The sequence below is a fragment of the Acromyrmex echinatior genome, chromosome 1 (assembly GCF_024713525.1).
Source record: "Acromyrmex echinatior isolate Ae372 chromosome 1, ASM2471352v2, whole genome shotgun sequence".
Classification (NCBI taxonomy): Eukaryota; Metazoa; Arthropoda; class Insecta; order Hymenoptera; family Formicidae; genus Acromyrmex; species Acromyrmex echinatior.
In genome coordinates, this window is record NC_141852.1 from 7171478 (window position 1) to 7192620 (window position 21143).

Genomic DNA, 21143 nt, shown 5'->3' on the forward strand with positions numbered 1-21143 from the left:
TCTGATCCCGGCGCGAAGCGAAGACGCCTCGCCTCGCAGAAATTTATTCATTATCTAAGCGCGTGAATGAGAGGAGACACAACGTCGACTCACCGATGACGAATCTTGCGGGCCGGAGCAACCCGCTGCTTCTCCTGGAGGTTAAGTTCGTCCCTTCGCTCTTGTTCTGTCATTCGAGACGAGTCGGCGATTTCGCGAAAGGGATGGAAATTCGGAGATTCGGTCGTTCACCGTGTTTCGTTATACCTCATCTGAGTGACGCCGGTAGATCGTCGAGATCGCTTTGCGACAGGCCGAATCACCGTCACCGCGTGACTATATACGTCTATATGTAATTATTTTTTTCTCCACATGAACGTCGGACGATCCCTACGTTCGCTACTGAATCGCGCGCAATCGTTACGTGAAACGTAAAAAACAGACGAGTATGCCCATGCCACTGTACTGTCATCGTTCGCGCTCGTCCTTACCGGTCGGGATTAGTCAAGATGTACGACATACACGTTATTCTGATCAATGCAGGTGCGGCGCACAAATACGCCGTCTACGCAAAGTCTGAATTATAATTATTTCATTGGCCGATATTCGCATATAGTCGCATCTTATATTTAAGACCGTCTTAAGTACAGTCTTGAGATGTCATGGATCAATCAGAGGCCGGTATTCATAGTCGGTTCTTATTTTAAGACTGTTTTAAGTAATGTTTTAAGTCACTAATGCGGTCTTAATTATAATAAAATCCGACTATGAATACCGGCCATTGATATGTTTAGTAGATAAATAGACGCGGCGATTATTCGAAATAACGAAGATATTTGATCATATCTTTAAATATATCTAAAAAAAAGATACAATGAATTACAATGAATTAAGAATGTTCAAGGACATCCCAAGAATGTGTCATCTAGACATTCTGCTGTTTAGTACCTAATAAAAAAATTTTTATGCATGGATATATACAAGGTGCGTCCCAAAATTTTCCGAACTTTTTCAAAAGGGATAGGTCGGGTGGCGCCATCCGTGTGTTCGATTGCGCATTTGAAAGGTACATCCCTAGCTGACTTCCAGTAAAAATTTCATGACATTTGGTTCAGTGGAAACGAAGTTATGGCGTCTCAAGTGTCAGTATGTTGTATACATCGGTACGAGAATGAACTTCGAACAAAGAGCCAATATTAAGTTTTGTTTTAAACTTGGTAAAACATTTACCGAAACCCATAATTTGATGAAACAAGTTTATGGTGATAATTGTGTAGCCCGTGCCAGTGTTTATGAGTGGTATACGCGATTCAAGAACGGTCGTGAGGACATAAATGACGACGCACATACAGGTCGCCCAAAATCGACAATTAACGAAAATTCCATCGAAGTTTTTATGATTCCAAGGGTATTGTGCACAAAGAATTCGTTCCAGCAGGCCAAACAGTTAATGCTGTATTCTATGTAAGCGTTTTGAAGCGTTTGGTGCACCGCATTCGTCGTATTCGGCCAGAATATCGCGAAGGAGGAAGTTGGCGCTTGTTACACGATAATGCGCCATCTCACCGTTCGACACTTGTCACTGATTTTTTGACTAAAAATCACATTTTAACAATCAACCATTCCCCGTATTCGCCTGATATGGCACCTTGTGACTTCTACCTATTCGGCAAAATGCATTTGTCCATGAAAGGAAAGCGGTATGTGGACGTAGAAGACATCCAAAGGGCTTGTACCACTATTCTGAAGGACGTGCCTTTGAACGACATAAAACACTCATTTGAAATGCTTTTAGATCGTGCCAAACGTTGTATTGAGTCCGACGGGGACTACTTTGAATAAACAATTTGAATTTGAAAAAAAAAGTAAACCGTTGTTTTATTTCAAAAGTTCGGAAAATTTTGGGACGCACCTTGTATAAATATGTATAAACACACATGTATAAATATTTATAAAGATACATAATTATGTATGAGATATGTCAACATGCATATGCGTTCATATATCCTTTCTTTTATTTATAAAATTACAATACTTTTCAGTGTACTATAAATAATAATAATAATACTATAAATAATAATAATAAGAAAACATCAAAAATAATTAAAAGGAAAATTTTCACATTGTTTATTTTAGAAAAAATCAAGTTTAGAGAAATGTAAAAAAAATGTAAAAAAATTGCCCATATATATTGTATTAGGTGTTGGAATTAATTCGTAGCGTTTTACAAGTGATGGGAAGTACTTTCATTAATGTATTTTTTAATGCTCATGTGAAATAAATAACATTCTTTCATTAAAAAACGCTACGAATTAATTCCAACACCTAATAATTGTATATAAAATTATACGTATATAGTTATGTATGAGGAAATTTTGTGGCATTTTTTCAAATTTGGTTTTTTCTAAAACAAATAATGCAAAAATTGTCCCATTAATTATTTTTGATGTTAAAAAAAAATATTATCATTTTTAATAAAAATTTAAGAAATTTTATTAAAAAAAAGATATATAGATATATAATTAATTTCATCATGTATAATTCTATCTGTTTATGAATATTTATGCGTGTTAGGCATGTTTATACATATTTATATATATTCATGTATACAAAATTTTTTACCGAGTAACAAATTCGATAGATCTGCATTAGAGATAGACTTGAAAATAGACATTAGCTCTACTGTATGTAATATAGTACAGATATTTTATAAATAAGAATGCATATATTTATAACGTAATAATATCTTATATTGTAAACGCTCTAAAGTTTTTTCTACAATTATTATTGATATGAATAATCAATCTATTATGAACAGTAATTAGTTAAAAACTACTAACAAAATTTATTCACACAAACTTCTACAAAATTCGATCTCCAATAATATTTTGTTAGTAATTACATTTACATAGCATCCTTAATCGAATTTAATAACATCCGTAATTATTGAAACGGACCATAGATATTCCTCTGAAGAATAAAATGACTGTAATTGGCCAATTCTTAACTACGGATGTGATTAAGATTTACGAGTAAAAGTAGTGATACACAAATAACATATATAAAATATCGGAATACACTTTTTCCTTATTAACTCGTTTATTTTTATTTGTCATACTGATCATTATTCTCTATCGAATTTAATTGCAGGACAAAGTCGCATCACAGGAACGTCTTAAATTAAAGCAGTTTTGGATTTGCTTAACGGAACCTGAGCATGAATAAAAAAACCGTAGATCATAGTTATGACATTTCCGATCAAAATTCCAAATCCTGTCGCGTACTGAGCATCGCACTAAGCGATATTATCAGACACAGTGGGAATGTCAATTTTCGGGATCATTGCTTCGAGGTATTACGAACAGATAGCTCGTTTGGAGCGCAAATGACACTTTCAACCAATTTATTATCGATCGTATCTCGTAATCATTCCGCTCGGGAGAAACAAGCAGAGACGATGGAAGACGAAAATATCAAGAAAACAAAAAATGAGACATAAACTTTGTTCTTTTTTAAGGATTAGATTAGAAATTAATCTTTTCTGTTAATTGAATTAAATTAAAATTAATGGACTAAAATAAAAGTTAATTTTAAAAAACGTTTTTTTAAAAAATGTTATTTTTTATAATTGGATTACTTAAAAAATTAATTACAATATAGATTATGAAATAAATTTTATATTTTATTTGTAAAAAGTAAGTTTATCTAAAATAGCGAAGAAAAATATATTGTATTTTTTGATATTTATTTTACATGAAAATGTATTTCTTTAATTATAAAAATTTATAATAATAAATAATTGTATAGGAAGAATTACACAAGAAATATGATTACAGAATACAGATAACGAATATTAGGTAGATATTTAGAGAGCACAAAGTGGTCTAAAAGATAACTAAAAGATAACTAATTGTCATAAAGATATCTTTTAGTGAAAGAATACTATAACTTTTTGATCAAGCTATAAGAATATAGCTTGATCAAAAAGTTTCCGGAATTCATTCAGAAAATTCAAAATACAAGTTCATCAAAAGTGATATTGTCCCCTTCAAAGTACTCTCCAGCGACTGCAACGCACTTATGCCAGCGCTTGATCCAGCTCTCGAAACATTTCTGGAACTCTATTATTGGTATAGCCATCAGAGCCGTCTTCGATTTTTCCATTACCTCCTTTCGGCTGTTAAAATGCGTTCCCCGCAGTGGTTTTTTGACTCGATCGAACAGAAAAAAATCGCAGGGAGCCATATCGGGTGAATTCGATGGCTGTTGGATGGTATTCGTTTTGTTCTTGACCAAAAATTCACGGATAATGATGGCACTGTGCGACGGTGTGTTATCATGGTGCAAAATCCACGAGTTGTTTATCCACAAATCCTTTCTTTTTTGGCGAATTGCTTCACGCAAACGTCTCATAACGCCCAAATAATACTCCTTATTAACTGTCTGACCTTCTGACAAAAATTCGTGATGTACAATACCGTTGTAATCCATGAAAACCGTGAGCATCGCTTTCTTTTTCGACTGAAAACGACGTGGTTTTTTTGGTCTTGGCTCATTTGGAGCTCTCCATTCACTCGCCTGATGTCTGGATTGCGTGTCGTACTCATAAACCCACGTCTCGTCTCCAGTAATGATGCGTTTGATGAATGTTGAGTCGGATTCAGTCTTGGCAATCATGTCTTTGGCGATGTCAACGCGGTCCCTTTTTTGCATGAAATTCAGTTCCTTTGGGACCAACTTTGCAGCAACACGGCGCAAACCCAAATCATTAACTACAATGTCCTGAACGGATCCATAAGCAATGTTTAAGTCCTCTGCCAGCTCTCTGATAGTTAATTTGCAGTTATTGGCCAACATTTCTCTCACTTTATTGATGTTTTCGTCGGTTTTCGATGTCGACGGCCTGCCACTGCGTTCGTTATCCTCGACGGATTCACGACCACTTCTGAAGCGTTCATGCCACTCGTAAACGGTTGTTTTCTTTAGAATATCACTGCCGAAACAGTTTCCCAACATTTCCAAGGTTTTCGCACCATTGAATCCATTTTTAACGCAAAATTTAATACAAACTCGTTGTTGCAAATTCAACTCCATTTTTAAAACTGTAAAAAATCGAAAACACGCGCAGAGGTAGATGTACTCAAGACGGCGTAATTTTTACAAATGTCAAGCTATGGCGATAAAATTTGATGGAAATGTCAATGATAGATGTGGCAACCTAGCCAAAAAAAAGAACTCAAATCAACTGATTCAGAGCATCACCTGGTGGTCTCTTCCGGAAACTTTTTGATCAAGCTGGTATAGTAGACGAAAAGATGATTAAAAGACGACAGATGTCGCACTATTAATAATTTTATAGTCTTATCCATATAATATTTAAAGAATGACTTCTTTGGATATCTTTTATCATCTTTAATATTTCTTTTAGTTTTTATATTTTGATACATATAAAGTTTAATAACATCGAATTCCTAAATTAATTGTTATTCAAAACAAAATAAAATTGCATGACTGACAATATACGTCCCATTTTCTGCAATCTTTATCGCGTCCTATGTGCGAGTCATTTTCTTTCATCATAGTCTCCTTTGGGGACCCGATTACAAAACAATATTTGATTAGTATTCGTTAGAACATGAGTAAAATTTCTTATAATGCTGCATCTTTTATTCTGTTCCATATAATTTTCAAACGAGAAACTGAACTCCATCACGTCCATCTGGTGGCGATCTCGCGCATTACTCGCAAATGAGTGATGAAAAGTACCAAAATAACGAAAAAATATCTTTCATGTTGTTTTTTCGGCAATACGAAAAGATATCTTTTAGTCGATCTTTTGCTTTGCAAAATGACAACCAAAAAAAGATGACGAAAAGATGTTTTTTTTAAGTTGTCTTTCCGACAAAACTAAAAGATGTCTTCCCAGCAAACGAGAATAGATTGAAATGAATTGAAATGAATTCAGATTTTCAAAAATATTGATTCACGAATGTTAAAATGAATGCTTTTCAATTTTAAACACATTTTTATTCATTTATAGGAATTGCATGAAGCATATCTCTATGCCTTTCAATCTAAAAATAATATTAACTTTTTCTGTGCATTGTGAATACTATTCAATTCAAAATTTTGTGAATAGGAAATACAATTTTTCAATTCAATTGCATCCAATTGAATCTAATTGAATCCAATTGAATCCAATTAAATCTAAAAAAGTATTCGTTATTTAAAATACGCATTCGGATAGAAAAAAATTTCAATCCATTTTAATCCATTCTCGTTTGCTGGAAAGAAAATTAATTCGTTTTGTTTCTTAAGTCTTAGAACATTTAGAAATTAATTAGTCGTTATTGGAGGTACTTGGTCTTTTTCGGTGTGGTAAATCACTGATTCACCTTGCATTTTACCTTATTAGTAAATAAAAATTCTTATAAATTCTTATAAATGAATATAAATGCATTTAGTATTGAAAAGCATTCATTTTAACATTCGTGAATCAATATTTCTGAAAATCTGAATCCATGATTTCAATTCATTTCAATCCATTTTCGTTTGCTAAACTTTCAACGGGGATTTCATGTTTTCCTCAGCAAAAAACTGACGTGTTTTTTCTTGATTAGAATATAGCACCAATGAAATATTATTAAAAACAGTAGCCGATCTTATGGAAGTTCACGACTGTTAAAATTTAAGTGATTAAGAGTAAAAAAATTAATAATACAGTACTAAGAGAGAGAAAAAAATAATTGTGCGGCAATATACAAGAAATATACATACTTATTTATGCAGCATTTACGTAATAAGAAATCATGAATTTAGTAATGTATTATCCAAATATTATTATATCAATAATCGCAAATTTATATCAAATGTCGATAACGTTATCGTTCTTCAATTATCTCTGAATCTCCCAGATTCTATTGATAGTCACAAAAATTTTCCCAAGGTCGGCCGTCTTTGATATATTTTCTCGTTGGTAAATGTAGAGTATAAAATCAAGAAAAAACACGTCAGTCTTTTGCTGAAAAAAACTCACGAAATCCCCCGTTGAAAGTCATAGTTTAGCAGGAAGACCAGTCCGATTTCTTAGACATTCAAAAATCAGCCAGCATTGGAGATACTTCTCTTTCGATGCGGTCATAGACGGAATCACTGATTCATCTTGTACTTCAACTCGAATTCGTGGAAGTAAAATTTACTCCATTATATATTTTTCATTAATATGACGGAGCACATAAGATTTTAATTCTCGCTCATGAGTTATTTAAGCAAGGGCGCTGCAGATTCCGGTACCGACAAAACAATAGGAGTTTGTAAAGGAGTTTGTCAACCGAAATTCTTCTTTTCTATGAAATGGAAAGAAAGGAAAGATTCTGATTAGTTGATTCGCTTATACACTATGCGTTATGCGTTGTGCAAAAGTCTGTGCTGCGGTCATAAAGGCCATTCCACACAACTTGCATAACCATATGCATAAAGAAAATTATCCAATCACATTTCTGTCATAAAGGCAAACGTAAGATATGATTGAATGGTTTTCTTTAAGCATACGTTTATGCAAGTTGTGTGGAATGGCCCTAAGAGCTTCGCACAATAAAAGGAACAGGGAAGAGAGAATAGCGAATAAGAATTTCAACTATCAAAAATCATGTATTGTGGAATATATAGTTTCTAATAGGTTGAAATTCTTATTCTCTGTTCTCTGTTCCCTATTCCTTTTATTGTGTGGAGCCCCCTAAAGGTATATCCACAAACTTGCATAGCCGCATAAATGTATATATAAAGAAAATTATCCAATCACATTTTACGTGCAAGTTTGTAAGAGATATACGATTGGATAATTTTCTTTATGCATAAGTGTATGCGGCTATGCAAATTGTATGGATATATCCTAACTCTGGCGTCGAATTAAGTTCATCTAGGTTAGGTTATTAAGCAAAGTTAGGTTAGATCGAGGAGTAGTTGTAGATAGGTGGGTCAGCGGGTAGCGGGTGGGTGGGCAGCGCGTCGAAAAGAAATATCTTTGATCGTCGATCGTCTGTTATCGACGAAGGTTAACTCTGCGCGGCCGCCCTTGCGATTGTGTTTGTGCGCATCAGGATCGTCAGGAATCGGTGATCGGCGGCGAGCGGAACGGTGAAGTGATGCGGAGTGAAAACGCGACCTCAGCGAGATCATCGCCGTCGCGTTGGACTCGGTTCGCGCGAGCAGCAACCTCAACGGCCTCAACGTCACGTCACGGCGCTCGTACGTAAACGAAGGGCAAATGGAGTCAGACGCGGTGCGAAAGCGCGTACGTTCCTCTCTGACACGCGGCGGGACATCCGGCTGACCAGGGGTTCTCATAATCGGGACATCGGGACTCGGGAGCGACAGCAGCGGGTACGTTATTTCCCTTTCGGAAGTCGAATCAAGTCCGCGACTCCGCGCCCGGCCTGTGTTCCAAGATGGAGCACTGTGTTCCTCTTTAATGACCAATGATTATCCGACATGAAGTAATCAAAGTAGCATTTGTTTCCAAAGCGATACCTCTTCAGTTGCGCCGTATTAATACAAGAACGATGAGAGAACGTCAGAAATCAGAATGAGATCGAACGGAGCGGCTCTCTTCGTAAACGTTGGTAAACGTCGTGTCGCGTTGACCCATCCTTCCCCTCTCGATGCCTCTCGATGCCTCTCGACTGGTCCAACCCTCGAGCGTGCGCGACAGAGCGTCGGACGTCCCGCTGAACGAAAAAGAGAGAAAGTGAGGCGGAGAGAAAGAGACCACTCTCGTGACATAATAGCGCCGTTATATCCCCCGTGCGAAGGAAGATTCGGACCGTACGTGAGAGGGGGAAAAGCTGCGGAGGCTCACAGCTGTTCGCAGTCTTTGCGATTTCGCCGGTGCGCGAACATTCGATGTGTGTATAAACCCTTCCTTCTCTCCGCTTCTCCGCGTCTATCCCCTTCAGTCCCGCGTATCCGCGATTCCTCTTCTCTACCTCCCATGGCCTACCGTTCACGTCGCGATGTAAATATACACGTCTCCCGCTCGCCCTCCCCCCCCCCTCTCTCTCTCTCTCTCCCCCTCGCTCGAGTCGCGTGCGTGCGTGCGTGCGTGAGTGCCGTGAATCCGCTACTTTGTTGCTTCGCGGTTTCGCATATCGTACCAACGCGCTGCAACATGCGATACAAGAATCACGGCGCACGCGAATTTGCGATTTCTCTCTCACGTCGTCGCGCGACGCGTCGGAAAGCTCGATATTAAATTTTAATGTTAAAATACGCCCCGCGTTGAGTTTTGAAGTCGGGAAGACCTCCCTTTTCTTAGGCCTGGATTGTTGGCAATTCGATGGGCCGTATCGTCTTCAAATGAGTTGATTGAAATAGTGGATCTCTGGCTCTTTAAAGTCCTCTCGTAAAAAGCGTATATTGATTCGCATGGTTACTGAGCGACCGTTTGGAGGCTGAAACGGAGACAACAGTCGTCGTCGCCGCTGTCGACGTACGCCTTCGGGTTATTGGCACTTCCGCGCGCGCCTTAGATAATAGACTCGCCTTGTTAAGCGTGCCGAGTGCCGACAGCCCCCTCCGCGCGCATTACAACCTTCCTCGATCACGCACCGTGGACGGACGCAGGAGTCGATCGAATCAAAACGCCCCGAAGCGCGTTTGACACGATTTACACGACGACAGGAGGAACGATGCCGTGCCGTGCTCGAGAACGTCCCGACGATGTGGAATTATCGTGAGGAATGACGGAGAATTGAGTTAAATATCGAAATTCAAAATGTTCGTCTCGCTCTGCTCGTGCTAAAATAACGTTTACGATACGTTCGAAATAGAATTATGTAGTTAAGATCTTTTTTTGTTTTTTTTTTATCTACTGCGGCTTTATTTTTAGTTTTATCTGCGTTGATCGTTGGATAACAGGCGATACACAGCGCATGTGGTGAGCTGTTGAGGAAAAAAAAAGTGTCGCAGGCGGATCTCATCTCCAAAAGCGGATGCTTTCTTTGCGAACGATCGCAGACACGCTAAAGATGTATCATAGATGAGAGGGAAACGTCGGTCGATAAAATCGCGCTGTGTTTCATGATTATATTAAAATTTCTATCGATTTTGACATGAGATATATTTTTAGTGAATTTATTAAAATCCTAAATGAACAGAGTTCTGAAATAGCCAACATCAAAAGTGATTGTTCTCTGAAAGATGCGAATGAGGCATCCTTACGAGAACTTTGTGTCTAGCGTGCCTTGAAAACAGTGTTCAGATTTCTCATCTCGTCTGTGTAGAAAAACTGCGAGAAGGAAACGATGGCTCGATCGAGAGGAACGTGAAACTCGGCCGTCACCCTGGCACGTGGCAAATCGGGTCAAAGGCCTGGATCCTCGTCCTCCTCATCCTCGTCCACGGAGAGGATGCAAAAGATGCCCGGGCCGTCGACGACGCAGGAGAGACCTCGTGCTCACCGACTCACCGACATCGAGTCTCAGACGAAGGTTAAAGAAATTAAAATGCATCTTATGAATTCGTGTAGCTTTTTGCTCTAAGCTTTAAGTTGTGACGTCTTTTTCTGGCAAAAAGCATTTCCACTGCTGCCTTAAGCCATAATTTCTAAGCTTTAAGCAAGCTAGATTTCAACTATAAAGTTTATAGAGCAAACGTTACAATTTAGAATTTAAGGCAAAGGACTAAAAGTTTGTTACACCTGCCATAGTGAATTCGATTGACTCGGTGTGTACTGGTATACATTAAAGCTGTTGTACATAAAGATATATGTTTATTATAAAAACCAGTTAAATCATAAAATATTCAATACACTTTATTATACTGTTAGATAAAATGTCGAGTGCGAGCGTTGGCATGGTAGACACTGATCTATCATTTCAGAGGTTCGATCCCAGTAGAAACTAAAATATTTATTTATCGTGTCTCCTCTCGAAAAAGACCGGCAACCTCCCGAGAGTATTCTTGTTTACAAAAACATCTCTCGAAAAATTCCGCCGTTTAGAATCGGCATTAAAAGTGTAGATCCCATACTCCCGTGGCAATTGAATAATCAGCACACCACAAGTATATGAGAGAGGTGTAACACACAGGTTAGAGACCTAACGTAAGAAGAAGAAGAAGAAGAAGAGAAGAAAAAGTAAAATATATTGTATAATTCAAAATATTTGCATTTTTATATTGAAATTAAATGTAGGTATAACGGCTTTAACATGCACCAAATGTACTAATTCAATCGAATTCGCTAATAGATCAGGACTAAAATCTACAATGAATGTAATTTTTAACTTTTTGTTCTATGCTTTAAATTGTGATGTCTTGCTTTCCTAGCAAGAAGCGTTTCCAATACTTCCTTGAATCATAAGCTTTAAGCATACTAATCAAATTACAATTGGAAAGTTTAGAGCTTAGGGCAAAAGATTTAAAGATTTATTATATATATTGTAGACCAGATTTGAAACCTAGGCAAGAGAATATTGAATTTATTATATAAATTTGATATTAACTTCCAGATTGAATTCTCAATGTTTATTCTTTTGAATGAAATTACAGAGCTTGGGTGGTAATCGGACGGATGATTTCGGCACGCCTATTAGTTCTGGCAGCAACATGAGTAATATCGCACGCTTTCCGAAACTCGACGAATGTGCCCATTTTCACTACGAGCATGTCGAGCTTGGTACTCTGGAGGTACGCTAGACACGCGAAACACATGCGAAAGATCCAGTTAAGAGACACAACTCGGCTTTCAGGTATCCGTCAATGAAGGTTCCAACGACTCGGAGAGCTACGCCGTTCGAATAACATCCGGAGATGCGTGTTGGACGCTACAGAGATCTTACGACAACTTTGTCATGTTTGATAAGCAATTACATCGGTGCATATTCGACAGAAAGTTTTCCTCCTTAACGAAGCTTCCAGATGTTCGGCCAAAAAATGCCTGTGATATGCTAAAAGATTACTTGAATCGGTTCTCGCAGCTGAATCACGATGGCCTAAACTGCGGCCCAGTATTAAATTGGTTACAACTCGATAACAGAGGAAGAAGAATTCTGGTACCCGAATCAGATTCCTGTCCTATTAATACTCCAGCCGTCGCTGCAGCATACGCCGTGAGACCTTACACCGCTCAAGCACAAGATGAGATCTCTTTCCAGGTAACGGCATAACTCACTAAAACGCTTTTGTTTAAAAAATACAATTGGCTACATTGTAAATGTTTGTGTCATGAAAATTTGTGACGATTACTAATTAAAACGATTTGCGTGACAAACAGGTAGGCGATATGATATCCGTTATAGACATGCCCCCTCCGGGGGAAAGCACGTGGTGGCGTGGAAAGCATGGATTCGCGGTTGGGTTTTTCCCAGCCGAATGCGTCGCTGTAATTGGGGACAAAGTACCGCGTCACTTGACTGTTTCAACGACGGTCAGATCAAGGTTACCAGTAAAGCCCGTGCTCCGGAAACATGGCAAACTTATCGCTTTTTTTAGATCCTTTATACTAAATCGACCCTCTAGGCGGAGATTAAAACAATCGGGTATATTGCGAGAACGTGTATTTGGTTGTGACTTGGGAGAACATCTATTAAACTCTGGTCAAGATGGTAAATTTTATTCTATAGCACATTTAATAATTTATATTTGTTGAGTATAAACTGTACAAAGAAAAAGAAACATTATTTATTTTGTAGTGCCTACCGTTTTGACATGCTGTGCAGAATTCATAGAGAAACATGGTCTAGTCGACGGTATATACCGCCTTAGTGGCGTAACGTCCAACATTCAAAAACTGCGGAACGCCTTTGACGAAGATAGAGTACCAGCGTTGCATTCCGATGAAAGTATTTTGCAAGATATCCACTCTGTAGCGTCGTTATTGAAGATGTATTTTAGAGAGCTGCCAAATCCATTGTGCACATACCAACTTTATTCCACTTTTGTCAATGCGGTTCAAGCTGGCAGCGATGCCGAGAGATTGAGACGTATGAGAGACGCAGTTAGAAAGTTACCGCCACCGCATTACAGGTAATTTTGTCCTTTATTTTCACTTTATGGCGTTCTGTCGTAGCAATCAACAGTTTATTCTATCTTTCAAATCATACTCAGGACACTGGAATATCTGATGCGTCATCTGGTGAGGGTAGCCGCACGTGGTACGGAAACAGGTATGACTCCGCGCAACGTGGCCATCGTCTGGGCGCCAAATCTCTTAAGATGCAAGGAATTGGAAGTGGGTGGCGTGGCGGCGCTTCAGGGCGTCGGGGTCCAAGCAGTCGTGACGGAATTTCTAGTTTGCTACGCGGAACTCATATTCGGGGACGGCCCAGTCGGCAGACCAAAATCTTTAGCAATCACTACGTCCGCGAGACTGCTTACTTTGGAGGAAGCGCGCAATAGAAGTTTTAGAGGTGAACCCGATTACATAGAAGTAGGTGCGGGTCCGACTGGCCTGCCTCTGCGTTATCATACTGTCATAGAGCTACCACGCAAACGAAATGGCTCGAAACGATCACCTTCTCTTAATTGGAGAGCACTGTTCGGCAAGGGTGCTGTCGAGAAAACGAGACAAATTGGCACGCCATCTCAAGTGGAAACAGTGCCGAGTTCTATGAACTCCTTGCGACGATTAAGACCCGTCAAAAGTGCCGACAGTCTAGACGGCGAGGATGGATTGGGTCCCCTCTTAGGAGGACCACCTCCTATCAGAACCTGCGGTCATAGTCGATCCGTTTCGCATGACTCGTACTTTGACCACTTGGCTGATGCGCCCAACGCATCCTCGCCGTTGGATCTCTCAGAAATACAACTCAATTTTGATCTCGAAGAGCGAGAGATGCGAATGCTTTCGGAAGAGGAAGGTGGCGGAGTGGCGTCGGTAGAGGCCTCGCCGCGTCGACAGAGAACCGAAGGAAATCAATGTGCCACTGCAACCGGTGGATCTAAGAGAAAACGATCTCGTTTAGAAGAAAGACTGCATTGCGACGTTGAGTTGCGTTTCATAGATAGCCAAAGCCCCGATCAGGTAATTAACGTAAATTAGTCAATATAAATCAATTTCCATATACAGGAAAATGTTCCAAATGTAAATAGTCAAACTTTGGGAGTGTAGGGGATTGATAAAGTAAGAAAAAAAAGTTCAGAGATATGCACGAAAACAATAATATTCCATTTTAAAAATAATAATACTTCGAAAATTACGTTTTACCTATTTTTTTACGTTTTACCGATTTTCTCCAAATCAAACAAAAACGAGCATATCTCTAAAGGATTTTTTTTCTCAACTTATCGATTCCGAATTCTCTATATGCTCCCGAAGTTTAGCCATTTAAATTCGAGCATACATCATGTCTAATTAAAATGTTTCAGGTCATGGTAGCAACAAGTGCGGATATTCACAGTGTCGATACTCCGTCTCCATTACAAACACCAGGCTATCTACCGCTGTTATCAGAAGCCTCTACGCCGTTAACCCCTGCCACATTGCAAGGCACGTCTCACTCCACCTCACCGGCACCGGCTAATAGCCCTAGAATAAGTTTTCGAAGTTTCACTTTGCCGTTAGAGATTGGCGATGAGCGCGATGGAAGCGATACGAATAAGTTGAAGGAAACCAGTGTGTCGTCTTCCGAAAAATCGTCGGATCCTAACCATAGATTATCTATAAATTTTGAAGATCGGGACAAAAGATTGGAGCCATGTGAGAGGATTATAACATACGACAGGCGAGCGGAATTGCGCGATAGGAACGTAACCACCACATCGCTTTCGCGCACTGAAAATCGCGTCGCAACTCATTCGAGTACGGTTGCCTCCGTTTTCAATGATACAGAGATGACATCGTGTAACCAATTATCCTCTTCGTGCGAAGAGACAGTATCTAGTGGGGTTGCCGTATCTCGTAAGGACGTGACAAGCGGACTGAGTTTACATTCTGTGGAGACATCATCTAAATCATATGAGGAGAAAGAAGAAACAGTTAAAGGATGCGACGAATCCGATCCATCGAATAGCCTTACCGCCGATTTGCCAAGATTGTCATCTAATACGACCGATCTCGATTCTCCGATGTCATATGAACAAACTCTGCAAGAATTGCAAGAGTCCGAATTCATAATTTGCGATACCTCCGACAAAGTGTTCACCAATGCGAAAAGTCCGCGCGCAACGGGCAGCAGCAACGACTCCGGCGACTGGGTAATCGTCGGAAGAACAGTGGTTAATTCCTTTACAACGCCAATTAGCGAATCGACTAGTCCCAACGATTCCTTCGTGGAAAGCAATGCGAATCTAGCGTCGGAGAACGTTCCCGGAACATTGCTGGAACTCACCTTGTCTCCAACCGCGGAGACTTTCTGCATGAGAGTCGACAATTCGACGGGAAGTCGTATATCGACGCAAGAAAGCGAGGAGATGATACTCGATGTTACCGATACGAAGAAGTACACGAGTCACGAGCACGAACGAGAAGAGGCTGATTTACAGACGAGTTTGAGCCTCGTAAACGAGGATAATCTTGTGGACGACGCCCATTCTCGATTATGCGACCGGGAGAATGGCAATCGATATTCTTGTACTACGAATGTAAATACGAGCCAGGAGTCTAACGCGAGAGAGCAGCAACAACAGGTTCGTGCGTGTTACATCGAGGCGGACAACGCAAACGTATTTGGTACAAATCGGAATGAAGTACGCAACGATAAAGAACTGTTTGGGGAAATGGAAACCTTCGAGAACTATCGTCGTCTATCGAGAGACATCAGCGCGCAGCAACGAGATTGCGCGACGCGAACCTTACACGTCACGAATCATCCGCGATTCTCGAATAAACCTGAGGGGGATCAGGAAACGAGCGTTATACGAGACGATTGTGACAACGACCACTGTACGAACGGACTGTCAAAAAAGTGCCAAAGTTTCGGATATAATAATTTACAGAAGCAGCAGAGTAATACGCAACAGATACGCAAATGCGCTTCCAAACGTAGCGACGAAAGTCACAAGGGCGCTAGCTTACAAGCCAGTCAAATACGAGGCAACATCGAAGTGAGAATTCCTTCGGAGAATGCGGCTGAGCCTTGCGAAGTAGCGCACGCCCCAGAAGGGGCATCCGAGCTGATGGAACGGACATTAGACACATCGAGTACATTCACGAATGCCTCGTCTCCGACTGTCGACGACACGGTGGTTCTTCCACCACGGGATACCGCGGCGATCTTGCAGGAGTTAGCCCTACAGAGATTGTCTGGAGGCGCTGTAGGAGACATGTCCATACCCGTAAGAAGAAAATACGAGAGCGAAACGATTAGAGAGCGAAGAAGCTTCGATTCGGAGATCGGCAGGGAGATCGTTAGAGAGAGTAAGATGAGACAGGAGTTGGACTGCGCGAGAGGCAAGTTCGAAGAGCCGTCTCAGCATTTACCACCTTGCTTGCGAGCACGTCACGCGAGGGCGACTCGGGCAACGCTGAGCCGCTCCTTGGATGAGGCAAAGTTTAACCGGATGACGGGAGACATCTCTCTGTCGGTGAAACCAACGTCCGAGGACGTGCAGCATTGCTCGACGCCTAACGTCGGTAGCAGCTCCGGTATCTGCTCGAGCGTCTCCGAAAAGATTCACCTGAGGAATCTCGGCGGTCTAGATCTAGGAGATCCGCAGTGTAGAGAAAGAATCGAAAAGTACAAAGAAGAGAGAAGGACGTTCTTGAGAGACAAGTATCGGTCGGAGAGTTTTCGCGGAGTTTCATCAAAAACAGAAGATGACAGTGAGCAGGCGTTATTAACCAGGTTGAAACAGAGAGCTTCAAGACCGTCTCTTCATTAATAAAAATCGATCTTTGTAAGATCAGGAAAGAGAGAGAGAGAGAGAGAGAGAGAGAGAGAGAGAGAGAGAGAGAGAGAGAGAGAGAGAGAGAAAGAAAGACAGAGAAAGAGCGAGATCGTTCTCTTGTAGTAGTAAAAATAAATTTTTGAGTAGTTAACGCGTAATGCGATATCTACTATCTATCTGCATTTTAGAACAAGCGCGAATTACGTAGGACAGCTGTCAAGTTAATCAATCATACGACCAAATTCTATCAACCTTGTTCTTAACGCCATGTCTGCTTTTGTTTTTGAATATGAGGCAACTAATTAGAATGATGGGACTGATCGAGCAAATGTATGTCTAAACGGTAATAATAGAGAATGCGTTTATCTTAAATTACATAACTTTACGGCTCGTATATATTTTTATTGAATTTATATTCAATATCCCAGGTATATATATATGTACGCTAACTTGGGCTTATTTGTACTACACGAGCGAATGCCGTTGCATTCGACAACATATTGTTTATGTAATTTTGCCAAACGCTCTTTTACTAGATTCACTAAATCGCTTTCACTTGAATCTCATCAGTTAGGCCGCAGCATATCGTGGTTGATAATAAAGGTGAATTATGATGAGGATGAAACGAGTTGCGCGATCTATCTTTGTATCGTCGATCGCCATTGTTAGCTGAATTGTACGAACGTTTTTAAATTTCAATATTATTAATTTATTATGAATTTGAAGAAAGGTATTCATTTTTATTATTGTTAGAAGCTCTAATAACGATTTTCCTTGTAATTATTATTATCATTATTAATATTATTATATTTGATTTTTTATATTTACTTATATTCTTTGTACTGTTACGCTAGTGAAAAGGAAACGCGCGTGCGCATGTAATATCTCAGCTGCTTTGTATGTACCAGAGTCAATAATATCTCGTCTCATGTAGAGTCTCACGACGTTACACGAGACGTTGGACTCACCTGTTGCTTTTACATGTCATAGGTAAAAATCTCTTAGTCCGGATCTACAATAGGTGTTTTAAGCCGTAAGCCGTAAGAAATTGATTCAATTACAGTCGAATACGAGGAGAATAAGTGATTCGTCCATTCCTTAACTTAAGACTTAAAAATCTATTGTAGATCTGGGGTTATAGAAAAAAAGAATCTTTTGAAATTCTTTAGAGAGATTAAATTCCTTTACGAGCTACATAAAACCTAGTCGTCTCTTTAGCGAAATTATAATTCCGCCGAAATTTAGGTGAGTCTTGCATCTTTTCTCTCTCGTAGCAGCGGAAATTTCTGGTATATACAATATAAAATTTAACTGCGCATTGCGAGTCTCGATGGACTCACGACGTTAAACTGAGCGTTTCATTCGCGCGCTAATGTTATTCTCACATTATGGACTGGTCCATAATGGCGATATCTACAGATATATCTTTTGGAAACATGTTAATTCTCTCAGTTAGTTAATATGTGTGTAACATATTAATTTCTATAACAATGCGCTTGTCGACGGAAGGCTTGCTTAAAATCAAGATTACTATCGGATCACAGGATTACTTCTCCTATCTTAAATAAGCGGTTATTCTATAGTATCGCGTGTATTGGCCTCGCGTTTCATTATATTGTATTACTAAGCAGCAGTTCTGCTTAGCTACCTCATCTCGCCTCATCCCACCCCTATTAGGGACAAAGTTATATGTCATGCGACATTGAGATTAGTTTTACGTTTGTAATTTTTTTTTATCTCATTTCATTTTTTTTTCTCAGCAGTTTTAATCGGTCTCTTCTATGGAAAAGAGACCGATGATATTTTCGCGCGCGAAATATTCCTTTTTTTTTATCGTTTTCGTAAAAGCGCAAAAAGCTGAGCATTTCTTTCTTTTAAACACGGTTTAAAAACCGTTTAATAAGACTGGGACTAATTCTTGAATACGATTTCGGTCGTATTTGCGTTGTTTCTGTGAACGCGACGAACGAACAAACTGCAATTTAATACTCCAAGAGCTGGAAATATAGACTGCGTTCACTTTGATGCTTGTAGCGTTTATTAAGTATTTATCTTTAATATTTGATAAATAACAAGGATGAAGACATGCTTAAAGCTGTGAGCGTCAAAGCGAATGCAGCCATAGTTTTTGCTCTTGCATATTCTCAAGGCATTTAATTAGAATTATTATTTGCGCGCGCAATGATGTTTAAATTCTTGCATGCGAAGATTCGAAATCGTGGTTTTCGTATTGAACAATGTTTCTTCATTTCGCTCGTCGACATGACTGTTTTTTTAACGTTAATTAAACTGTTTAATAAAAAATGCACAAGAACGAAATTAGTTTTCCATTTAGGTTCTTTTGGCACTGAATACGATCTTATTTATCAAATTGTTCTATTAAATAATAATTTTGAAAAATGAAAGTTGCAAAAAAGATCATTTTAATGTATATGTCGACGTAACTATATATATGACGTGTTGAGAAAATTTTATTGCGATCAAAATTAAGCATGTTAGAACTTTCATCCCTTAAGTTTTGTGTTCACAATACTAGAAACTGCTTCGAGATCTCGGTCAATAAAAAAATTGATTAATCGCATTGGTCAATTGGCTGAATTGTTCAAATATGATTTGTATAAGACTTTAAAAACAATTTTGTCGATTACGGTTAAAAATATCTGCATTATTAATAAAGTCTATTGTAACATTAAAGTCACAACTTTGACACAATAGATCCTATAATTGTAAAATATTTTTAACACTATTATATTTTTAATCACAAAACCAATTCCTTTTAATTAGTTAAATGTACTTAATATAAATTAATGTAACAATCAACACACTTGATTTGGATTATAATAAAATTTCTTTACAGTCTGATCTATATAACATGGATCGCAGGTTACAAGACTAGAAACTAACTTAATGTATTTTAATTATAATAGGTTGCAGGACACACAGGAAGTTGAACTTCAACTTTCGCGTTCTACGTATTGCGGTCTGCGACCTATTATAATCTGAAATGTGTTTCATTTGCGACTTGTGACCTGCGTTCTGCGCACTATGTAGGTCGGACTTAACAAACATCATAATTACAATATACTAAAATGTATTAAAATTACTCTCTTTTGTAACTTTAACGCTTTAACTTCTGATTTCGACACTGATCTCAATAAATTCGATGTGTTATTGTAAATGTTTTTTTTTATGTCTTTATATAATATATACATTGTTTTTTGTTAACGTCTATATATTTAATAAAATTGTTTTTTTTATATCGGATGAATAAAACCGTCACCCAGATATGAGTGACATGACTATCAAAGTATTAAAATAATAAAATACCTCCAAATTGTGACGTAATTAAGCAATCTGGACACAAGATCGTATTTAATGCTAAAAAGTCAAAAAAGTTATTTTTATTAAAATTCTAGGAAACGATTACGCTTCTTCTTGTGCTCGAGAAAAAAAATTTTTTGTTGAACAGCATTAACGTCGAGTCGTATGATAATCAGAAATTGATATCAACGATCGTTGCATTGTTGTGCTCTCCCGCATGCCCTGTATTCCTGGTTCGATTATCTTAGTCATGTAACTCTGTCGCGAAAATCTGTAAGCAGCATTCAGATACGCATGGGCCACGGTTCACTTGATGCTACAAATGTTCCGGTAGCATTTATTGATTGGTCAATTAAAAGCTTCGAAGTATTTGTAATGCCAAATGGATGCCGCACCTATAACGTACATTTACGATTATTGACTATTAATTGTTAAAACAGAGATCCAATAGTCGCGCTTGCGCGCGCTTCCCTGGGTACTTTTATCCGAAATGGTAATGGCCTAAAAAGAGAGAAATGTCTAGACAACGTCTCTAAAAACCCCCTTACAAAGAGGTACCTAATGACGAATGCTTGTGCACAATATAACGCGCAATAACAATACATCCGCGAGCGATGTGTATTTTTAATAAGTTTGAGGTTCCCACAGTCTCCTATAAAATAGTCGATAGAAGTTCTTATTAAAGGCATGAGGAAGAAACGATACGAAACAATACTAAAAACTATTGGAAAGTAAAAAGTTTCCTATAAAATGATACACACACACACACACACACAGACACACAGACTAATTCTGTAATATTCAAAGGCTAATATATATATATATAGATATATAGTAATCTTGTTTTTGAGTGTAAGAGGCTCACGCCTTATCCGGCTGGGCGCATCTTTGCCCCTTTTAGTTATAATCGCATTTAATGATAATTGTTTCCGTTATGAGAGACTACTGTTTGTCGATTATAATTATAATATATGCAAGTTGTACGTGAAATAAATATAAATACTGTAAACACCGAGAAA

General features: G+C 38.8%; 3 protein-coding genes across 9 annotated transcripts in view; 1 reads left to right on the top strand and 2 right to left on the bottom strand.

Moving 5' to 3' along the window:
* ACC (acetyl-CoA carboxylase) overlaps positions 1–8625 on the bottom strand; it is a 28692-nt gene extending 20067 nt beyond the window's left edge. The window contains exon 1 of one of the 4 annotated variants that reach the window (XM_087411156.1): positions 8509–8625. Coding sequence is in view for 1 of the 4 variants with exons in the window: in XM_011062339.2 (XP_011060641.1) it covers positions 94–173 (80 nt within the window). In the remaining 3 variants the exon portion in view is untranslated. Of the gene's footprint in view, positions 1–93; positions 2061–8508 lie in introns of those variants that run through there. The other 3 variants (XM_087411167.1, XM_087411155.1, XM_011062339.2) reach the window with 3 other exon arrangements.
* Positions 3155–4995, bottom strand: LOC147910905 (histone-lysine N-methyltransferase SETMAR-like). The gene is made up of 2 exons (XM_087413357.1): positions 4147–4995; positions 3155–3274 (listed from the first exon to the last, which is right to left on the bottom strand). Exons 1-2 carry the CDS (start codon positions 4993–4995, stop codon positions 3155–3157), a joined length of 969 nt encoding a protein of 322 aa, XP_087269483.1.
* On the top strand, positions 7834–21143 carry CdGAPr (GTPase-activating protein CdGAPr). 4 transcript variants are annotated; one of them, XM_011062341.2, is made up of 8 exons: positions 7834–8361; positions 10260–10466; positions 11527–11664; positions 11727–12131; positions 12251–12581; positions 12669–13002; positions 13084–13999; positions 14344–21143. In XM_011062341.2, the coding sequence occupies exons 2-8, from the start codon at positions 10386–10388 to the stop codon at positions 16795–16797; spliced, it is 4659 nt and encodes a 1552-aa protein (XP_011060643.1). In that variant the 5' UTR covers positions 7834–8361; positions 10260–10385; the 3' UTR covers positions 16798–21143. The 4 variants fall into 4 exon arrangements, with proteins under 4 accessions (XP_011060643.1, XP_087267300.1, XP_011060644.1 ...); XM_087411174.1 differs by having other exon boundaries at positions 7834–8226; XM_011062342.2 differs by lacking the exon at positions 7834–8361 and adding an exon at positions 8775–8882.

What these genes read in the sequence shown, in the direction of transcription:
- CdGAPr (XM_011062341.2), top strand. Translation starts at nt 10,386, where the DNA reads ATGCAAAAGATGCCCGGGCCGTCGACGACGCAGGAGAGACCTCGTGCT. An exon ending in TCGAGCTTGGTACTCTGGAG is followed by an intron (nt 11,665 to 11,726) that starts GTACGCTAGACA and finishes CTCGGCTTTCAG; the next exon opens with GTATCCGTCAATGAAGGTTC. An exon ending in ATAGCCAAAGCCCCGATCAG is followed by an intron (nt 14,000 to 14,343) that starts GTAATTAACGTA and finishes AAAATGTTTCAG; the next exon opens with GTCATGGTAGCAACAAGTGC.
- LOC147910905 (XM_087413357.1), bottom strand. Translation starts at nt 4,995, where the DNA reads ATGTTGGGAAACTGTTTCGGCAGTGATATTCTAAAGAAAACAACCGTT. An exon ending in ATTTTAACAGCCGAAAGGAG is followed by an intron (nt 3,275 to 4,146) that starts GTAATGGAAAAA and finishes AATATCGCTTAG; the next exon opens with TGCGATGCTCAGTACGCGAC.